The 21,360-nt window shown below is 61.0% G+C and overlaps 1 protein-coding gene across 6 annotated transcripts in view; it reads right to left on the bottom strand.

Moving 5' to 3' along the window:
* The window catches only part of LOC141420285 (protein unc-13 homolog A), a 41,476-nt gene extending 20,407 nt beyond the window's left edge, over positions 1–21,069 (bottom strand). For 4 of the 6 annotated variants that reach the window (XM_074064559.1, XM_074064561.1, XM_074064562.1 and 1 more), the window contains exons 1-24: positions 20,914–21,069; positions 16,645–16,674; positions 15,762–15,861; positions 13,776–13,893; positions 12,844–12,967; positions 12,326–12,399; positions 11,522–11,576; positions 10,569–10,601; positions 9,620–9,827; positions 7,764–8,264; positions 7,330–7,435; positions 6,287–6,333; positions 5,118–5,196; positions 4,687–4,758; positions 4,367–4,586; positions 3,845–4,072; positions 3,554–3,695; positions 3,266–3,435; positions 2,545–2,660; positions 1,813–1,976; positions 1,270–1,420; positions 951–1,019; positions 723–812; positions 304–438 (exon numbers count right to left, since the gene is read on the bottom strand). In XM_074064559.1, the coding sequence (XP_073920660.1) occupies positions 304–438; positions 723–812; positions 951–1,019; positions 1,270–1,420; positions 1,813–1,976; positions 2,545–2,660; positions 3,266–3,435; positions 3,554–3,695; positions 3,845–4,072; positions 4,367–4,586; positions 4,687–4,758; positions 5,118–5,196; positions 6,287–6,333; positions 7,330–7,435; positions 7,764–8,264; positions 9,620–9,827; positions 10,569–10,601; positions 11,522–11,576; positions 12,326–12,399; positions 12,844–12,967; positions 13,776–13,893; positions 15,762–15,861; positions 16,645–16,674; positions 20,914–20,935 (3,054 nt within the window). In that variant the 5' untranslated portion in view covers positions 20,936–21,069. The remainder of the gene's footprint in view (positions 1–303; positions 439–722; positions 813–950; positions 1,020–1,269; positions 1,421–1,812; positions 1,977–2,544; positions 2,661–3,265; positions 3,436–3,553; positions 3,696–3,844; positions 4,073–4,366; positions 4,587–4,686; positions 4,759–5,117; positions 5,197–6,286; positions 6,334–7,329; positions 7,436–7,763; positions 8,265–9,619; positions 9,828–10,568; positions 10,602–11,521; positions 11,577–12,325; positions 12,400–12,843; positions 12,968–13,775; positions 13,894–15,761; positions 15,862–16,644; positions 16,675–20,913) is intronic. The other 2 variants (XM_074064560.1, XM_074064564.1) reach the window with 1 other exon arrangement.
* Between the last annotated feature and the right edge of the window lie 291 nt (positions 21,070–21,360).

Raw genomic sequence — 21,360 nt, 5'->3', positions numbered from 1 at the left:
GATACGTGCGCAGGAATGACGTCACATAAGCTGAGCTGAAACCATCAAAGCTGAGCCCCGATCACAGGACTCGGTCCAGTCAACATCTCAGGAGTGGCGGCTACACCGTTCTCAGCCGAACTCAGCTCAGCAACCGAGTTTACTGAGCGCCTACTGTATGCCAAGCGCTCGGTACCGGACTAGACTTCAGGGGAGCTTTTCTCTTACTGGATCCGCTTCCCGTTTCTAAGACCCAGCCCCACTGTACACTAGATGCCGGGGGCCCTGGGACAAGATGGAGGCGACTTGCGCTAGGGTCCCCACCGGGTCTGTCTGGTACTCGCGGCTGTACAGCTCGTGACAGTTGTTGAAGATGTACTCGTAGGTGGAGTTGAGGCACGCCTTCACGCAGTCCTTCACCACCTGGCTGGCTCGCGGGGGGCTCTGCAGCTCCTGGACCTGAGAGGGGGAGAGGGACGGTGGAGTGCTTAGTGTAGACAAGGGGCACCCCAAGAAGCAGCCACAAGTGCTCTGGGTGGCGTAAGGGCCGAGGTGTCCCACAGAGCATGCTATGGCCTTGCCCCAGTGACATCAGCTGACAACTGGCAGTAGGCTGTGCGTGGCCCTGGGCTCCCTCCCCAGCAGAAGGGAGGGGCGGAGGGGACGGAGGGACAACACGGCGGGTGGACGCAGACATCGCTGTTAAAGGGCAGGAGGCGGAGCAGGCCTGGGAGCCTGCACACCTTCATGCGGAAGAAGGTGATGCTGGTGAGGAGGTCCACGGTGGACTTGAGGTCCTGCAGCCTCTCGGGGCTGCTGGCGGGGAAGTTGTTCTGTTGTGAGCAAGGAGACAGGGTAAGAGACAGGCTGCCAGGGTGGGAGACGGCATCTGGGGGCACGAGTCCCTGGGCCAAGGAAGTGGCCAGGCGCAGGTGACACTGCAGGCCTGCACGCAGACGCACTGTGCTCACCCGGTACATGGACAGGTCGATGCGCAGGGAGTTGTGCAGCTGGTCCAGGAGCTTCACAAAGCGTTCTTTCTGCAGGGAGGAGGGAACCATGCAGCAGGCACAACCAACTGCGCTGTCTACGCCTGGCGCCCCATCCACCCCCGAACCCTGATGTCTGCGTGCAGTGTCCGGCGTGCCACAGAGAGACGGGCTCAGCGAGAGGCGAGGACTGTGCAAAGTCACACAGCAAGTGGGTCCTAGACTGGGGACCCAGGAGCCCCCGTCCCAAGCAGCACAGGTCCGGCTCCCCTCTCCATCCAGCCCTGACCCCGGGACTGACCCCAAAGTTGGAGGCGGCGAAGCGGTCAGAGGCAGACACGTTGGTGGACGCTGTGGTGTGTGCGTAGTAGGCATTGATGTTGGCGAGGAGGGTGCTCATGACGGCGGGCACCCCGGGGCACATGTACTTGGAGGAGAGGCAGGCGAAGTGGCTGTGGAGGGAGGGGACATGGGCCGGGGCTGAGCCGAGTCCCCCAGGGATGGCCCTAAGACCTGAGTCGCCGCCTCTTCCCCAACTGACTCTGCCAACTCAGCCTCGGAGCTTCTCTGTGACGCCTGACTCATCTCTCTCTCTTTCAGACATGGTCTCACTGTGCAGCCCAGGCTGGCCTCAAATTCACCTCCACAGCACTGAGATCACAGGCAGAAAGCCACCCCGGCCTGTCTTGTTTTTCTGACCACCTAGCTGCCTCGTCAGTGCTACCTCTGGCTCTCTGTCCCCATCCCCACCTGTCAACAAGGGAGTTAAGGGAAGCACAGCCTCTTCCTAAGGACCCTCCACCCCAGGCAACCACTCAGGGCCCTGCCTGATCCCTGCCCTCACGTCATGGCTTGGTAGATGGACTCAACGCCATAGCGCATGGCAAACTCGTCCACGATCTCCTGGGCCGTCTCATCATAGTAAACCTTCCAGGCATCATCCCCTTTAGCATCTGGGATCTTCACCACGCCATTGTTTTGCACGTCTGTCACAAAGTGGAACAGGTTCTGCCACACAGGGAACACGGTGTCAATGAACCAGGGGGCAAGAGGAAAGGAAGTCATTTCATCCTCCCATTCAGTCGTCATTTCCTTATCTGTTCCTACTCAGCCTCCAGCTCACCTATCCAACCACCATCCAACTGCCAAAAACGTCACCTACCTAGTCATTCTTCCAACAACTGAGCCACACTTCCATCCACACATCTATCCCCCCATAAATTCAATCATCCATCACCCATCTTTGTTTCCCCTAGTAACTTGTGCTTCTAGTAAGAATTCAACCCCTCACCCGTCACCCATCTACCCATCATCCACTGTCAATGCACCTGCCCAGCAAGTCAGCGGTCTCCATCTACTCAGCCCTCTGCCCACCATGTACTGATCACGCACACGTCCACCCACTCACTCGTTCAACAAACCAAGTCCTAGGTGGTTCTCTGTGGAAGCCCCAGACAGTGGGAGAGACAGACTGAGACCGACGGGAGTTGTGGAGGGGGCAGGGCTGGCCTGGGGGTCAGTGAGGGCTTCCCAGAGGAGGTGCAGGGCTCACAGGGCTTTGCGCCACGGGCCTCACCTCGTGAAGACAGGTGTACTGCACGTGGTAGGGAGCCACCTTCTCCTCGCCTTTGATCTCCACGCTGATGTGCAAGCGGATAGCACCCGACACTGCAGACTTGTCTGTTCTCTTGTCTGCAGGACGGAGTGCACAGCCACATTACAGAGTCCCGTTACAGAGTCCCGGGCAGCCCCGGACTACTCTAACGTCCACGTGACTCAGTAACCCTCCAGACCCGAGCTACCCTTCTGTCACTTCAGACTGGCTCCCCAGTCTGTGCCTCTCCCCTCAGGCTAGAATTCTGTGCCCATCCTTTCTTCACACAGGGCCCCACCCTGATATGCCCCTGTGATTGGAGGCTGTCTCCCTACTTATACTAGTGACTCTGGGCTCCCCCTACCCCCATTCAAGCTCTCAGACCCCGCCTCCCCCATTGGATTGTGCTTCCCATCTTCTGAAGCCGGATTCCAGGTCTGGGCCTCTCTCCTCAGCCTAAGATCTGCAGGTGGAGTTCCTGCCTGCCCTGATGAACTAGGGTATGCACATTCTGTCCCCCTCCCTAAATGAAAGTAAGAGGTTCCTAGGCTGTGGTCCCCTCAGGCTGGGTTTATAACATTCGCCACCCCATCAGAGTAGGGTCCTCTCCTGCCCCTCCTGAGGCGGTGCCTCCTTTCCCGGGGGACCCCCGCTGTCTGGCTTCCTGGGTCCCCTCCCTCCCCAGGGCCCTGGCTTCGCTTACCCAGGTTGTACCACACATCCATCTCGCCGCTGAGGGTCCGCACCTCGATGATTGTCTGCCCCAGAAAGTCGTCCGACTCCCGCTTGAACCTCTGCTTCACGCGGGATTTGATGTCATCGTCCTCATCCCAGACACGTACCTTGATGCGGTCAGAGGAGTTGTGACATTCGCTGTGTGGGGCGGGGGGAAGGAGGAGGCAAGGGCAGGAATCAGGCAGCTGCCATGGGCTGGGTCTTGGACCCCTTTGCCCCAGCAGAGAGCCCCACAGGGACCCAGGCCGGCACTCACAAGTGGAAATTCTCTTCCCACACAGGGTTGAGGTTCCCATAGATGGTTTTGGTCCGTTTCTTGGTCTTTCCAACCTGGACGGTGACGTAAGGGTCACTGGATCCAGTCTTGTCCTTTGCCTGTAAGCCCTGAGCACAGACCACTAGAAGACAGACAGACACACAAGCGGGCACTGGAGGCTGAGGCTGCACACTGCCAGGCTGCCTGCGGGGACACGGGACACAGCCTGACCTGGAGCGCAGGGCTCGGCCCGCCCTGGGGCACCCGTGGGGCACGGGATGGCCGCCTCACCCGTGATGCTGATCTTGGCTGACCACTTGGACGTGCCGTCCAGCACGCTCTGCTTCACCGCCTTCATCTGCTGCGTGTGCGCCGCCTTGGTCACCGCGAAGATCTCCTGGATGAGCTCGAAGATCTCGGGCTTGTTGCGCTCGCGGATCTTCATGCGGTCTTTCAGCACCATGATGATGTTCTGCGTCCGGTCCTCCGCGCCGTGCTTCGAGCTCTTCTCCGCTGCCCCTGCGGACACAGGGACGAGGACAGGAGTCACCCAGTTGGGCCTCTCTCCTGCAGCTGCCTCGCGGGGCTCCTGACCGCCCACTGCCATTGGAGCTGCGCCCTCCTCAAGGCCCTTCCTGCCGGCACATCCCTGCCCTACCCTGCCCTGCCCTCCCCGCCTCACCTAGCCCCGCCCCTTGCTCACTCACCCCGCCCCCTCTCTCTAGCCCCGCCCCCGCACACTCCACCCCTCCTCACTCGCCCCGCCCCCGCACACTCACCCCGCCCCTTCACACTCGCCCCGCCCCCGCTCACGCTGCAGGCAGTCGGCGTTGAGCAGGTCCTGGCACTTCTCGTGGCACTTGACCCCGCACTCCGTGCACCGCATGCCCTGCCGCGCGATGCCCCACAGCAGCCCCTCGCACTCGTAGCAGTAGGTGGGCGTGGTGGCCGTCCACACCTCGAAGTTGTGCGGTGTCGTGCACGAGATGGGGTAGATTAAGGCTTGCAGGGTCTTCTTGTAAACGTGGTTTTTCTGCGGGGCGGGGCGGGGCGTGGGTGGCGGGGCGTGGGCGGCGGGACACCCCTCCGCGCCTGTCACACCCCTCTCCCAGCGGGGCCGTGACCCCACGCACCAGCTCCTCGTTGTTGAGCGTGCTGGAGGCCAAGGCGGAGGTGATCCCCGCTTTTCTCGACTGGACCAGAGACTGGGCCGAAGGTCACAGAGGAAGGCACGGGATGGCGTCCCACCGCCGACCGCAAGTGGGCCACAGACAGACAGACAGCGGGAGTTCAGAAGTGACCCACACCCAACCTCCCCAACAGGACGGGTCACTCCTCCTGATGGTCACGGGCACAGGGAAACCGGCACGCCATGACCCCAGGTCCCCAGAGCCCACGGTCGGGGAGCTGAAGACCCCCGGGGGTGCTGCGCAGACCCCAGGTGTCCGTCACTCACCATGGCCTGCAGTGTCCACGAAGCACATGGGGCAGGAATGAGACTCATTAGTCCAGAGGCCACCCACCCCCCAGGAGCACGGACAGCTCACAGGCCAGCGGCGCTCACCAGGTCGCTCACGAGCGGGATGGGCTTCCGCCTGCGGATGTCGGGCATGCTGTCGATGATGATGACGTCTCCCCCAGGGCTGCAGGGACACAGGGACACTGAGGGCCCAGGGCGTCCCAAGCCTCACACAGTCCCATGAGGCTTGGCAAGACACAGCCTTGCCAGGGGCCCACAGTTGAACTGTGACCCCCAGAACAAAGATGCTGAGCCTCAACGGTTGGGAAGGGGGCAGCTGCTGATGGAATTAATTAGCATGAGGGCCCATGGGGTGGGTGGCCCTTGACCCAGACGCTGGTGTCCTTATGAAAAGAGACACAGGGAGAAGACAGCCACGTGACAGCAGACGTAGAGACTGGAGTGGAGGATTTACAAGCCAAGAATGGCAAGGTCTTGGGACAAACCCCAGCGTGGGGAGTCGAGGAAGCTCCACCCTCCTTCCAACACCCCCATTTCTGACCTTGAGCCTCCAGAGCCCTCAGGACAAATTTCTGTTGCTTAAGTCCTCCCCCTCGAGAGGGACCAGGCTGAATGACAGCTGCCTGGATGGCTCCCCATAAGTCACGTGCCCAGGGATCCCCAGACCATCTCCGGTCAGCTCACTTGCTCTATTATTTTTGGAATCCTGGCTGCTACCTCCCCACCCGTGTTTGCACGGCCACACACGGAAGGCGGGCACTGCCATTTTGAAAATTATCTGTGTACCCTCCAAGCTCACCGTCCCCACTGCCTGCAGACTGGTAGCCTAAGTGGCTGCAAGTGACAGCATGCTCCGTTTATACTAAGCAGCTCTCGTTAATTAAAGAGCCCGTGACTGTAGTGAGAGCCTGAGGAGTTTAAAAGCAAAATCGAAGCAAAAGCCACTCTGCAGGGCTGCAAGTGAGGAACGTGGGCATTTGTGTCTGGTTTCTCTTAGACTCATTTCCTGAATGCACAGTGGCACCTGTGGTCCCAGGTACTCCGGAGGCTGGGGCAGGAGAGTCGCTTGAGCCCAGGAGTTGAAGGCCAGCCTGGGCAGCACAGTGAGACCCCGTCTCAAAACAAAACAAACAAATGAAAAGTGTCTCCCCTGTAAGTAGAACAATCCCAACCTCACCGGGCTGAGCCCAGCTGCAAACAGCCCTTGAGCTCTATGCTCAGAGCGTCCTCCCTGCCCACACCAGGCCACTCACCCGCCTTTGAACCACAGGGACTTGGACATCTCTCCTTCTCCCCGGGCCTGCAGGGCAGACAGACAGACGTGGTCAGTATGCTAGCCTCCTGTCCCAGCACACAGCACATCCACTGTGTGTCCCCTCTGGACTGGATCCTGTGCCCAGTTGTCCATGGGGAGGGAGTTTCTTAGGCTTCTCTGGGCCCTAATTTGTCCATCTGTGAAGGAGCTGTGAGGGTCCAGGAATGGGGAGGCGCCTGGGTACCCTGACTGTGGGACTTTCCTCCCCCACTCTCACTTCTCTGGTCTACAACACACAGCAGGACCAGGCCAGAGGTCAGTTACAGGTGTTGGCAAGGCCAGGCTGGTGTGGATGGGGTGCTGAGTATGATCAAATTGGGTGTGGGTGTGGCCAAACTGAGTGTGTGCAGGGCAGTGGCTGTGGTCAAGCTGGGTGTGGATGTGCTGCTGGGTGGAGCCAGGAGAACTGTGGGTGGGGCATTGGGCGTGGTCAGGCAAGGTGAAGGTGTGGGGGAGCACTGACTGGGGCCAGCTGGGTTGTGAGTAGGGTTGTGGCACTGGGTGGAGTCAGGCAGGCTGTGGGCGGGACATGGGGCGGAGTCAGGCAGGCTGTGGGCGGAGCACTGGGTGGAGTCAGGTAGGTTCTGGGTGGGACACTGGGTGGAGTCAGGTAGGTTGTGGGCGGGGCACTGGGTGGAGCCAAAGCAGGCTGTGGGCGGGGCACTGGGCGGAGCCAGGCAGGCTGTGGAGGGGGGGCACTGGGTGGAGTCAGGTAGGTTGTGGGCGGGGCACTGGGCGGAGCCAGGCAGTCTGTGGGGGGGCACTGGGCGGAGCCAAGCAGGCTGTGGGCGGGACACTGGGCGGAGCCAGGCAGGCTGTGGGCAGAGCACTGGGTGGAGTCAGGTAGGCTGTGGAGGGGGGGCACTGGGCGGAGCCAGGCAGGCTGTGGAGGGGGGGCACTGGGCGGAGCCAGGCAGGCTGTGGGCGGGACCCAGCAGGATGTAGGTGGGGCCGGCAGGGCACGACTGCCCCTTCACTCACCTCCTGCAGCTGCATCCGCACCTTGTTGAAGGCGCGAAGCCAGTTGGCCTTTGCCCTGGACATGGAATCCTGGTCCTGGCCTTCCTCATCCTCTCGTGGCCTGAAACTAGGCCAAGGAACACATGAGCTACCAGGGCCAGCTTTCCATGACCCCAACCTTTTGGGTGTCAGGGACACTGTGATGGGCTTTGCCGGGCTGTCAGCCTGAGCCCTGTGCCTCTCACACAGTGGTTACTTCTGTCTGTGCAGCCCGTCCCTTCCCACAGTCCCTGGCCCTGTGGCCTCTCCTAATCGCATCTGCCCCACCCTTCAGACCCTCTCATGGCCTCTCTGACCCCAGCAAGCCCTAAGCTGTGACAGCTCCGACTCGACTCCCCAGGGCCCCGCTGACTGGGGACTGTGACAACCCTCTGGCCCTCAATCCTGTCCATTACCTCTCCTCAGCCTTGGGGGGCTCCAGCTTGGGTGCCCCCTCTGCTCCAGGAACAACTTCCGGCGAGGCAGGCTTGGGGGCCTCAGCAGGCACCAGCGGGGCCTCCTTCTCGGGGGCTGGCGGGAGGCTGATGCGCTTGAACTCTTTGGGCTCGACCACGGGCATGTCTTCGCGCTGGACGTAGCCGTGCAGGTCGTCGGGTACTTCCTCCTCCTCCTCCTCCTCCAACTCCTCCTCCTCCTCCTCCAGCTCCTCGTCCTCCAGCTCCTCCTCATCCTCCAGCTCCTCCAAGTCCTCATCCAGATCCTCGTCCTGGTCCCAGCGCGGGGAGTCCTTGTGGTAGCTCACGGAGCTGTGGCACGAGTGGTAGGAGTCCCGGTCCCGCTCGTCCTCCAGCTCCGAGCCCTGCAGGCTCTGCTCCTCGGGGTCGAAGTCCTCGCTGAGCTGTGAGCTGCCCTGACTCAGCTCCCCGGAGGATGCGTAGCGGCTGCTGCCCGTGGGGCTGCAGGGAGGACGGGGTCAGGCGGGGTCAAACGGGGCACCCAGCCCCAGCCAGGCTGCAGCACCAGCTCATTGGAACCAAGCGGACCCCAAGAGACACAGCCGTGAACAAATGCTCCCGTGGCATTTGTGGTCTGTCAGGGGACAGGAGCTACGCTACACTGAGCACATTAATAAGGTGTGTGACGCTAGGGATGGGACCCAAGGCCTCAATCCAAGCACCAAAAAAATAAAAAACCAAGAAGAACAGGAAGTGCATCTGTGGACCGCCCCACCCCACTGGGCTCTGCACTCGAGCCTGCCCCGGTCAACTCTGCTTCCGTTGGAATCCCAAATCCCAGTGCAGTCCTTCCCTCTCCAGTCCCACCATGGCTCCACACCTCGGGATAAAACTCCAGCCACATCCCATGAGGCCCAGGCCCCAACCTCCCACTGTTTCCTGCACCTGCTCTCATGTCCTCACTCCAGCCACACTGCCTCCTCCTGTTCCTCACCTGTGCCCACCGCTGGGCCTTCGAACCTGCTGCGCCCTCCACCGGCAACACTCTCCCTTGCTTGCTTTACCTGGCAAACTCCAATTTCCCCAAAACCCCCTGAATGGTCACTTCCTCGGTGACCTCTGGCCAGATCAGGCCTCCTCTTATATGCACTGGTCATCCTTGACATGACCAGAAAGAAATACCAGCCTCTGCCCAAAGGCAGGCAGGATAACATATGAACCACACTGATTCTAACTGTCATGCAGTCAATCAACAAACGCTGTCATCTCTGCATTAAACACCACCTCCACTCTGGCATCCCTGGGACACTGTAGGGACCATAAGGCCTCGACCCTCAGGTCCTTGTCTGTGGTCTCTTCAGTTGGTTGCTTTTTGAGGCTGGTCCTGTGGCTCATGGCAATGAGTAGCCAGAGCGCCTTCTGCTGGCTGCACTACAAAGTCCATGCAGCAAAGGTGCCCAGCCTTTGCCTCCTTTCTCAGGCTGGGGAGGGCCCTGTGGTCCCCAGGCCTCCCCCACATAGTGGTGACTATGAACTCTGGCTCCACTCACTGCCTGCCCTGCCCAGAACCAGCCATGGACTCCTGCAAGGTCAGCCAGCTCCCCTGAGGCCACCTGGAGCCCAGAGATTGCCCTGGACACTTCACCCACACTCCAAGGATGGGCTCCACACACTGCCTGAAACCTTATTCCACTCGACTTAAATTTAACTCTAAGAAGACACGTGCGGCCCTCGTGCTGGACAGTGCACAGAGATGGGTCATTTGCAACTGGTTTTCTCACTGCACTAAATGTAAACACAACTGTGGATCCCCCACATCTCAGCCACAGAAACCCGCGTCCTCCCGCATCCACTACCTGAGCGCCTGCGGCTCCGAAAGCTCCTCGTAGCTGTGCATGGAGTCGCTGTAGGACTCCCGGGACCCCAGGGGCGGAGGGCGCACCGAGTACTGGTGCACGGAGGCGTTGGGCTGCGAGGTCGTGTAGTAGGGGGGCGGGATGCTGTTGCTGGTCTCACTGCGGTAGTCGCTGTCCCTGTCGTCCACTGCACTGTCAGGGTCGTCATCTGGAAAGACAAGGATGGGGTGAGGTGGGGAGGCCACATGGTGGGGCAATTTTATCAGGATGGACAGAGCCTTGCGGCCATGTTAACAGAGGTATAGGCTCCACGACGAGGGAGGTGACACCTCACGCTGTCTATTCTGGGTCAAGTTGGACCTACAGTATGGGGTGTGGGGTATGTCCTACGATGGGAAGAGGGCAGGGACAAATTAGAGAAAGTCCTTGGCTGAAAGGTGAGAGTGACATCAACACCCAGGCTCTCTGAAAAACAGAATGGGTTTTTCCCATCGGGCAGTTGGTTTCTCTAAAGTCAGTACCCAGGGGAGCAAGGGGGACCCACTGGGCTCAGCGCTCAGACTCCCCGGTGCCCAGGGCGAGCGCTCACATCTAGCCTTGCAGGTGTGAGAATGAGGCAGCCACGAGGCCCAGCCGCTGCCACGCGTCAGGGGAGCCCCCAGTGGTAGAGCACCTGCCTAGCAAGTGCCTGAGTTCAAACCCCAGTACTGCCAAAATAATAATTATAAGTACAGCTATTCCGCTGTGCTCCTGAATCATTTTGTCTTTTGAAAAATCTCGGATTCATTTCTGCTGGCAAAGCCAGCCTGACCAAGGCACCTGTGGTTTCCTGATTTCCTGAGTGATGGGGGCCACTGTGACCTATGGGACGGAGTGACACAAAGGAGGACAGACACAGATGGCCTGCGGGGCCTGGGCCTCCCGCCCCTCCCAAGGGGTCGTCACTCACTGTGCTCGCCCCAGCCAAAGTAATTCCAGTTACCTGTGAAGACAAATGTAGAGGTGACAGGGAGCGGCCATGTCCTCCCCTCCCCTCGCCTCCCTGGCTCATGTCAGCATCCACTGCTCCCCACTTTGGTCCCCGTTTTCCGACTGCCCTGTGGGCACTGCAGCCGAGAGTTCAGTGCTTGTCCAGCCCCAACTTATGGTTAAAGAGTCACAGGAGCTGCTGGCTTTTGTCATTTGGGCTCAGAGAGGGCAAGTGAGTGGCCCAAAGTCACACAGCCTTGGAGCACAGGCCAGCGAGAGAATGGCGCTCACCTCAGTCCCACCGCTTGGCCTCTAGAAAGTCCCCCAGGACAGTCCTGCTCACTGGCCCTCAAAGCTTCCTCTGAACGGGTGACAGCACTCTCCCGGGACGCTCAAAGGTCAGTGCTGGGCCGTGGCCTCCAGTCCCAGCTCAAAGCCACCCCTGGCTCTGTCCTTGTGCTCAGGAGCTCTGTGATTGTCCCTGCCCTCACCTCACCTGGCCCATCCCAGACCCCGCCCTCCAGGCTGCACCGCACCACCGAGGACACAGAGGGTGGGGGACACAAAGGAGGACAGGGGTTAGGGATGGCTGTGTGGGTGCTGGGGCTCTACCTGGGGCCACAGGTTTGTCACTTGGTCCCCACTCCAGAGGACCTGGGGTCCTTTAAGAATGGACGCCCTGGTGCACAGACACCTGGTTTGGGGCCTCAGAGTGCCCAGAGGGTCGAGGATGAGGAACAACGCCCTGAGCGGCCACCACCATGGTCACCAGACATGGGCCAGGCAGGCGTGGTGGCACCTGTGGTCACACCTACTCAAGATGCCCAGGCTGGAGGATGGCGAGAGCCCAGGTGTTCAAGGCTGGCCAGGGCCACACAAGGCCCCAGCCAGTAGTAGTGATGGACGTGGACCCCTTGAGTGAGGGATACTCACAGCACTGGTTGCTGGGCACCGGCAGAGGCTTGTCTGGCTCATCCCGGAACGAGTACTGCGGGAGGGGCCGCGTCAGGGGTCAGCTGGGGACCAGGACAGTGCAGCCTGTGCCACCCACCTCCCAGCCCTCGCCTTGTGGAAGAGGAGGGAAGTGTCCAGAGAGGAGGGAGAGGGAGAGAGAGAGACAGAGAGAGAGAGACAGAGACAGAGAGAGAGAGAGAGAGAGAGACAGAGACAGAGAGAGAGAGACAGAGACAGAGAGAGAGAGACAGAGACAGAGAGAGAGAGAGAGAGAGACAGAGACAGAGAGAGAGAGACAGAGACAGGGAGAGAAAGAGAGAGAGACAGAGAGAAAGAGAAAAAGAGAGAGAGAGAGACAAAGAGACAGTGATGGCTATGGCAGGGGTGAGAAGAGGGGTGGTCGGGCCCAGTACCTGGCACCACCCTGCGTCCACTATGAAAACACCACCGCAGCCTCCCCAGGACTCATGGGTCCTGGGGTCCTGGCCATGGGGGGCACAGGCCGTGGAGGTGGAGCTGGTGTGGAGCATGAGGCCCAGGACACTGGGAGAAGACTTTCCGGAAGGTTCCCACACCCCTGGAAGCCCTGGCAGGTCCACCAGTGGGTCTCACTGTACAGCCTGACTGGCCTCAATCTCGGGACCCGACCGCCCCAGGCCGGGGCCCCATGCGGCCTCCATGCCTTGCTCCCCCACACTGCCTAAGAGGTGCCAGGGCCCCACGCGGGCGGGGACGGAGCCGCAGGGACACAGATGGGCGCAGAGGCGGAGGAAGCTCGCCCACCTCGTCCTGGTCGCGCATGGCATTCAGCTGCTCCAGCTTCTTGGCCCAGTACCGCGCCTCCTCCTCCGGGATGTCTGCAACACAGCCACCACCAAGTCCTGCCCCGCGCTCCCAGGACATGGAACATGGGGACACAGGGACCCCGTGCTGGGAATCGGGAAAGGCTGGGGTTGATGGGTGGCCATGCACACCGCGACCTGGAGCTGCCTCGGGGTGGGGACGTCCATGGCAAGAGCTGTCGTGGGTACTTCCACAAGGACCTTGGGGACTTCCAGAAAAACAGACCTGGGACTCTGTCTGTCTCATCAGCCTCTGCTCTCATCTGTCTCATCTCTCGTCTGTCTCTGTCATCTGTCTGTCCTGTCTCTGTCCCCCTCCTGCATCGCAGCCCCTGTCTCTGCAGGGCCCAGCCGGGAGGCCCAGACCTGAGCCGGTGGGAGACAGGCGGCCTCTCTGGCAGGTGACCGCAGGCTGCGCCCAGCTCCACAAGCTCTGTACCGCGCACCCCACCCCCGCACCTAGGGGCAGCTCGAAGCGCGTGTCCAGCAGGATGAGATGGCAGGTTGGATCCTTGGTGCCACAGATCTCGCTGTCTGCCATGATGACCTGTGAGTCCAGCGTCAGCCACTCTCCAGGGCCCTCCTGGGGCAGGGGGAAGGGGGCTCAGGGCCGGGGCGGGACTCTGTGAGGTCCCCCACCCCGCCCCGCCATACCCCGCTCACACACAGGAAACTGGGTGCCCGAAAGAGAAACAAGTCCCAGCCACATGGCGGTGTGGAGCCCAGAGCTGAGGACCCAGAGGGAGGCCACAGGCTGGGCAGGGGCCCCGGCCACATCCCCACCCTGCCAAGTGAGGGGCTCTGGGGCTCTGACCCCAATCCAGCAAGAAAAGTGCCCAAGAGATGGAGCTTGTGCCCCAGGGCTCAGAAATGGCACCCCTGCAAGCAAGCGGGGTCCACTCTGAACCTCTGCATCTTCATCTCCCAGTGGGGTGGTCACTGTGGAGTCTCCGTCTGCTGCCCAGGAGGGTCACATTTCCCTCCCTTGTGAGGACAACCAGGACATTTTGGGTCCCCAGGCTTCATCAGAGCTTCCTTGCCTGGAGACCTGTATTCACTTCTCATTCATTCCCTCACTGATTAAAACCCAATGCTTCCTGTCACCACCTCTCAGCCTGGTCCCAAGATGCCTAGTCGCCAGTCTGTCCCAAGTAGCCCATGGTGCCAGTGGACAGAGCTGGGCACAGGCACCCCCAGCTTCATGAGGTCAGGCATAGGCCTGAGGGAGGAGTCCAGTGCAGTGAGCTGCTTCCACATGGAGGGGAAGCTGTCTCTGGCTAGCCTGTCCCTGACTAGAATGCGGAATGGTGAGCCTCAAGCAGCCACTTTGGGCCATGAGGTGGCAGAGGCACTTGGACCTCTGGGCTCTCCCAGGCCCTCCCACCACTCACCTCGTTGGACTGGCGGATGGTCCGCAGCGGGATCCACACAGTGCCCACCATGGTGTCCCAGATGAGCCCCTTGTTCCACACCTCCACAGTCAGCCCCAAGTCCAGGCGGTTGATCTCACTGTAGGAAGAGGAGGCTCAGAGAGGCCACTTCCTCCCGAAGACACACAGCACCCAAGCTGGGAAGCCCAGAGGGAAACTGAGGCTGTGAATCAGAGGAACCAGGCGTGCCAGCAGGAGGGGAAGTGTGGGGACAGATGAATGCACCCCCAACCTCCATCTGGCCAGGCCTCTGGAGCCCCAGACCCTGACGATGCAGGGAAGGTGCTCACGACCCTCCAGGGTTCCCCAGTACCCCAGGAAGAGGGTGTTCAGGGCACCTGAAGCCCTCCCTGTGGTCAACGGAAAGAACGATGCTGGGGGATGAGGGAGGGGCCTGGAGTCCCAACCTACCAAGGACTTGTCTTAGGAAGCACTCGAAATGCAGTGCCCTGGAAATGCAGTACCTGGGTGTGGTGAGCTGGGGACCACGCTGGCCCTGCCCTTGGCATCCCCAGGGTTCACAGGCCCCCCAACACAGGGCCCGGTGTCCCTCCACTGATGTTCCAGCTGTGACCCGGCCATGCTGTGTGATGCCAGCAGGTGGCTGTGCCTCTCTGGGCCTCCATTTGCTCATGTGTAAAATGGGGATTGTCACAGCCTCTCCAAGGACATGTGTGGCTCAGGGAGGTCCAAGTCATGAATTTGTCCGATTATCAGACAAGCATTTGTTAAGCACCTACTTGTGCAGGGCTCTGCAACATGGAAATCACAGTGGGGACAGAAAGCAGCCCAGCTCCAGACTCCTGGAGCTCACAGTACGGCAGTGTGGCCAGAAATCAACTTGCGTGAAGCCCGGGAAAGACAGGATGCCCCTAAACTCAGCTTGGCAACTGAGGCCCCGAGGCTCTGAGAGGAAAGACAGGAAGGAGCGGCTGGCTGGGGTGTGGCAGTGCAAAGGGCCCAGAGCAGGTGGCAGGCGGCAAGTGTGGGTTTGACTCTCAGGTTGACAAGCCATGGACAAGAGCGGAACATGGAGTGACAGGATGAGATCCCAGGTTTAAAAATATCACCCTGGCTGCCCAAAGAAGACAGATTGTGAGGGAATGGCAGCCAGCAAGCTGGGTGGATGCTGGCCTGGTGGGTAAGACAGAAGAGGAGATGGAGAAGGAGGAGGAGGAGGAGATGGAGGAGGAGATGGAGGAGGAGGAGGAGGAGGAGGAGATGGAGGAGGAGATGGAGGAGGAGGAGGAGGAGGAGGAGGAGGAGGAGGAGGAGATGGAGGAGGAGGAGGAGATGGAGGAGGAGGAGGAGGAGATGGAGGAGGAGATGGAGGAGGAGGAGGAGATGCAGGAGGAGGAGGAGATGGAGGAGGAGGAGGAGATGGAGGAGGAGATGGAGGAGGAGGAGGAGGAGGAGGAGGAGGAGATGGAGGAGGAGGAGATGGAGGAGGAGGAGATGGAGGAGGAGGAGGAGGAGGAGGAGATGGAGGAGGAGAAGATGGAGGAGGAGGAGATGGAGGAGATGGAGGAGGAGGAGGAGGAGATAGAGGAGATGGAGGAGGAGATGGAGGAGATGGAGGAGGAGGAGGAGATGGAGGAGGAGGAGATGGAGGAGGAGGAGGAGGAGGAGGAGGAGATGGAGGAGATGGAGGAGATGGAGGAAGAGGAAGAGGAGGAGATGGAGGAGGAGGAGGAGGAGGAGATGGAGGAGGAGGAGGAGGAGGAGGAGATGGAGGAGGAGGAGATGGAGGAAGAGGAAGAGGAGGAGATGGAGGAGGAGGAGATGGAGGAAGAGGAAGAGGAGGAGATGGAGGAGGAGGAGATGGAGGAGGAGGAGGAGGAGATGGAGGAGGAGGAGGAGGAGGAGGAGGAGATGGAGGAGGAGGAGGAGGAGGAGGAGGAGGTGGAGGAGGAGGAGCAGGAACAGGAGAAGGGGGAGGGCACTCACAACATGAAGTCCTGCTCCCAGCTGGGCTGGCTGCCGCGCACAGCGATGGTGGTGCTCTTCACGTTCTGCACCTTCAGCGTCACGTACGTGTTAAACTTCTCTGTGGGCGACAGTCAGGCATGGCCAATGCGTAGTGGTCAGGGCTGAGCACCCGCTGACCACCGCCACCCCCAGGCCTGGCTAACATGTGGGGACCGATGTGGGTTCAGGGGACTCAGGGGTTCACCCTGGCAGGTGCAACCCAGTCCAGTACAGCCCCAGCAGCACAGAAAAAAAAAAGCCGCATTAAAAATGAAAAAGCTCGCTGGGTGCCGGTGGCTCACGCCTGAAATCCCAGCTACTCAAGAGGCAGAGATCGGGAGGATCGTGGTTTGAAAGCAGCCCGGGCAAATAGTTTGTGAGACTCAATCTCCAAAACACCAAATAGGAAATAGGGCTGGCAGAGTGGCTCAAGTGGTAGAGCAGCTGCCTAGCAAATGTGAGGCCCTGAGTTCAAACGCCAGAGCCTCCAAAATGAAAAATAAGGAAAGGAAAAAACTCTGCCCAGTAGGTTTGCTGTGCAGCTGGACAGACCACGGCCTGGGAAGGTGAACAAAGTTCCTATGGAAACTCCCAGGCCCATGCCTCTGTCCCACCAGAAGTGTATCCAAGTCCTGCCTGCCTTCCCTCCCTTCTGCGGGCTCAGGTCAGCTGGGGACACCTGGGAACAGAAGCCCAGGCAAGCTGCTAGGATCCCAGGTTGAGCTGGCCCAGCCCGTGTACCCCTTGCTCTTTGGACACACCCTCCCCATGGTCAGCTACAGAGAGGCCCAGACCCCTCCTGGTGTCCCCAACAGACAGAGACAGACAGACGCAGAGGACAGCAGAAAGAGAAGCCACTTACCTTGGGCACCATCAAACTTGGCTTTTTTGACTGTGGAGAGAGACAGAAATAGGGAAGGGTGACGGGAGAGACGTGGGGAGGAGTACACAGAGAGGGAGGAGAAACAGAAGACAGAGATAGGAAGGAGAGATGGGAGAGACACAGAAGAGAGAGAGGGCACAAGGACAGACACGCAGAGATGAAAAGGGAGACAGAGACACAGAGGAGAGAGGGAGGAGGAGGAGAGGACGGGGAGGGAGAGAGGCCATGAGACAGATGAGCTGCAGCCGACCTGGAGCGGAAGCAGAGTGGACCCCGGGAGCAAGCGCGCCCAGTCCCGTCCCCCCAACTCCCACCCCGACACCCTGAGATCCAGAAGGGCCTGTGGGAGGAGAGAGTGGGGGTGAGGAGTGTGATGACTTCCAATGATCCAGTCTATTGTCCCCCATGGTCTGTCCTGCCGGATGCCCCCAGGACTGGGGGTCTAAGACTGAGAAGAGGGGCACTAGGTGCCAGAGCAAGTGAGGGCTGTGCCCTGACTGGAAGCTGTCACAGGCTGTCCCTCCCCACATGCTTCCTGTCCCCTCCAGTAACCTTCACAGAGCCCCACTGTCCCCGGGGCCCACCCAAAACCCACCACACACACACCCCCAACCTGAGCAGGACCCTCTTTCCCTCCCTCCCCTTACGTGTCTCTTCTGTTCAGTGTAGGTGACTAAAGTGCACTTCTGACCAAATCCAAAGCACTGAGAACCGCCAGAGAGCCTGGCTGTCCCACCCCAGCCACTGCTCTGTTCCCAGTGTAGCCACCAGGGATGTCCACGCTGACAGCCCTGAGCCAGACAGCAGCGCCCCACGCCCACTGCTCCCACCCTCCAGGTGCCCAGCTATCATGAGGAGCAAGGGCACCGGAAGGATGAATTCCTAGAAGCACAACCGTATTTGGACAATGCACAGCCTCCCATCCTGCAGTTACTCTGTCCGCATCACTTGAAGGTCTGCCTCACTGATGAAGACAGTGTCTCCATGTGGTCGGGGAAGTGGCTGGCTCTAAATGCGTGTCATGGGGTGACCGAGCTCCTATGCAAGCACCCACCTCCCCACCAAAGACCCAGGCGTTAACGCGAGTGGACGGGCACAATGCCCACCATGCCTGGGTGTGGGAGCCGAGGAGGTGGGCCCCTGACGGCTGTTGGGAGAGGTGGGCACTGCTGGCCAGGCAGAACCAGGAGGGGGCCAGGGCTGTAGGACCCCTGGCTAGAGGACGCCCCCTCTTGGCCCCCATCTGTCTCACTCCTTTCTACATCTCTCCCGCAGGGTGTGTGACCCTGCATCCTACCGTCCTGTTTTATTTCTCCCACCCCTGCACGTCTGTTGCCAACACTGCTGTCTGTCCCCCTCATATCCCTTCCCTCTCCTCTCCTCTGCTCCCCCCGTCCTCCCGCCCCCACTGGGCTGGAGGGTGAGGGCTCCGTAGCGGGTCCTCAGACAGGGGCTCAGCCCTGCAGCCAGGACAATCAGCAGTCCCTGTGCCAGGAGGGGGAGGACTGGGTAGGAGAGGGGCTCAGCAGGGTCAGGGGCTCCTCAGTAGGAAGAGGCTTGGAGGAGGTAGTCTGGGGGAAGGGCTGTATGGAGGAGGGAGGTCTATGGGAGGGGCTTGGGGAAGAGTGAGCTGGGGGAGGGTCTCAGGGAGGAGGGGGTCTGAGGGTTTGAGGGAGGGCGGTGGGGGAGGGGCTTGGAGAAGGGAGGCAAGGGGACAAGGCTGAAGGGAGGTAGTGGCCAGGTGGGAAGGGGTAGTTGAAGGGAGGGGCAGCTCCCCTGTCCTGGTCTTCCCCGCCAGTCCCTGCCACTGTCACATCCCGCTGCGGAATCAGGGTCAGCAGGGTGGAAGCAAAGCGCCCTCCCCGGAATCAGGGTCAGCGGGGCGGAAGCAAAGCGCCCTCCCCGGAATCAGGGTCAGCAGGGCGGAAGCAAAGCGCCCTCCCCAGCGCCCTGAGCCACTGCGTGAGGCTATTTATACCGCGGCCACGGTGGGTGGCGGGGGACAGGTGGGGATGCTCGGTCCATGGCCTGTGGGGGGTCCTGAGTGGGGTTGGGACTGCGGGATCCCCACAGGCACTGCCGGGCTCTGGAAGGGGCGGGTGGGGTGGCCACCACTGTGTCACTTTGCATTGGGGTCAGGGTTTGGCTCCTCCCCCGCCCCCACTTGCATTTAGGGTTCTATGATCCTGAATTCTGACTGAAGGGACCTCAGTCTTGATGCATGGAGGGCAGGTGAGGGCGGGGTGGGGCGGGGCTGTGGCGGACCGTGGAGAGATGGGGACACACATCACACCACGGTGGCCTCACAGCGGGGAGGGGCAAGCATGGTGAATCCAGACAGATTCTGGGACGTTCAATGGTTCCCCTGGGATGTGCCTGGCACACAGGTGAGCAGGGGAGGGTAGGTGACTGTGGCACAGGGCTCTAACCACCGGCTCGCACCTGGATAAATGGGGCGCTAGGTGGAGCCCTTCTGTGGGAGCCCACGGGTGAGGTTCAGCCTCCAGGTCCCCACTGAGAGGGTGGCCAGGAATAGGGCTTTGACCTCAGAGCCAGGAATGGTGCCTGCCATACAGTAGGTGCTCTATTAATGCTCTAAATCCAAGAGTGAATTCATGAAGAAGCCAGGTGGTGTCTGGCACACACAGCCTCGGGGTCCTACCAAGAGTAGGAAGTACTGAGGAGCAGGGACAGGCCTGACCCGGTCTTGGGGACACACGCAGACGCGCAGTCAGCCTGCTTGCTTGGGCAAAGGCACAGTGGCATTTGCTTGTGGAGCCAGGGCAGGCAGGGGTGCGCAGAGGGCCTGTGCGCCGTCACGAGCCCGTGGCCTTGTGGCGTGTGTGTGAGCTTGTGGAGCACGTGAGGTGCACACATGAGCACACGTGCAGACAGGTGGCGCCGTGTGTCTACATGGCGTTCAGCCTGTGCTTGCACGGATGCAAGTGTGTTTCACGGTGACAGGTATACACCCAGGCACATGTCCAAGGATGTAAGGGATCTTTACACCGCATGTGTATCTGGAATTCATCAGCCTGGTGCGGACACACCCCAGTGAGCCTGTGGACACGCTCGCCTGTGGGGGCACACTTGCCAGGACACAGACACGTGCTATATTCTCTATCTGCTCGGGGTCTAAGGGGATAGGAACAAGCCTGAGGACAGATGAACATTTGTGGGTGCGGGGAGCAAGGAGAGGGACCCCAAGGATGAACACAGACCCCATGGGAACCCCACCCAGCTTCCCTCCTGCCTAGCCCACTGCCCCCTCCCCTAGTCCCTAACCCTGGCCACCCTCTACTCCTCAGGACTCTAGTCCATCCTCACCCCAGTTTTCGACTCCCTCCACTCTTCTTCTGGGGGCGGGGGAGGCAGGGTGGGCCTTCCTAGATGAGCACAGAATCCCACACAATCCTTCCTGGAGGCAATGGAAGCCTCCGCCCTCTGGCTGCCCCCCCACTGCACCCCGCCCCCGCAGCCGAGCCTCGGGTTTGCGTCAGAGCTGAGGGTGAGATTCCCCCCTCGCCACCCCCTTTACTCCCCCTTCTGCACCCCAGTCGAGCCTTGCAGAGAACCCGGGGTGAGAGGGGGAGCAAAGGACAGAATGGAAAGCCCGCACTGCCCCTCCTCCAGTGCGGGGGGGGGAAATGCGGGGCACCAGTGTGTGTGCGTGGGGGGGGGGTGTAGGTCTCCATATTCTCCTTCCCCACTCTATTGGGGTGCAAAGGGTGCACCCTGCACTTTCTCACTCCATAGGCCTGGGACCACCGCCCACCCTCCCAAGCGCCCCCCTCTCAAAAAAAAAAAAAAAAAGAGCTCGGTCCCTTTAAGAGCACGCGCGTCCACGCTGGGTTTGTGAATGGAGCGGCGGGGCGGGGGCGGGGCGGATCCCGGGGTCCCGCGTGCGCGCGCCGCCGCCCGAGGTCTCCCGCAGCCTGATTTCTTAGATGCGGGGCTGCTTCGTGCAGCCAGCGGGTGGTGGTGGGGGGGGGTGCGTGTGGGGAGGGGATGATGAGTAAGGGGTGACCCCCACCCAAGTCCTTCAGACTTTTTTGCACCCCAGGAGGAGCCGCCATCCCCGCCCCCAACCCAGCACGGGCCTGGGCGTGGGCCTCGGTGCAGATGGCGTCCTGGCCCCAAAATAGCTGTCCACCCCCTCCACTGCACCCCGCATACACCCAGCATGCACCCCGCCCCAAGCCAGCAGCCCCCTCCCCCGGAACTCGCCCGCTCGGCCCGCACCCCTACCTCCGACGCACAGCAGAGACATGGCGCTCTCCCAGCCGGCGCCGGGAGGCGCGGGGTGGCGGTCAATGACCGCCGGGCCGGGGACAGCGCGGGCCGCGCGCTCACGCCGGGACCCAGCTGTCACCCGCCATCTTGGTTCAGCACCTGAGCGCGGACAGCGCCCGACGCGCGACGCCGGGGGGCGGGGCCTGACGCGCGTGGGCGGGGCTGAGCGCGAGGCGGGGTCTGACGTCTGTGGGCGGGGCCGAGACGACTGTGGGGGGCAGGGTTTGGCGAGGGGCATTTATCGAATGTGTTTGGGCGGGGCCGGGTGGGGAGGGGCTGACGAGTGTGGGCGGAGCTGAGACTAGGTGGGGGGCGGGGCCTGGTGAGGGGCGTTTACCAAATTGTGTGAGCGTGGCCGACCGTGCGAGGCGTGGCTGTCGAACGGGGGCGGTGCCTATTGAG

This window comes from Castor canadensis, unplaced genomic scaffold (genome assembly GCF_047511655.1).
Source record: "Castor canadensis unplaced genomic scaffold, mCasCan1.hap1v2 HAP1_SCAFFOLD_88, whole genome shotgun sequence".
Lineage (NCBI taxonomy): Eukaryota > Metazoa > Chordata > Mammalia > Rodentia > Castoridae > Castor > Castor canadensis.
The sequence above is the reverse complement of the archived record's forward strand: the minus strand, read 5'-3'. Positions and strand labels throughout refer to the sequence as shown.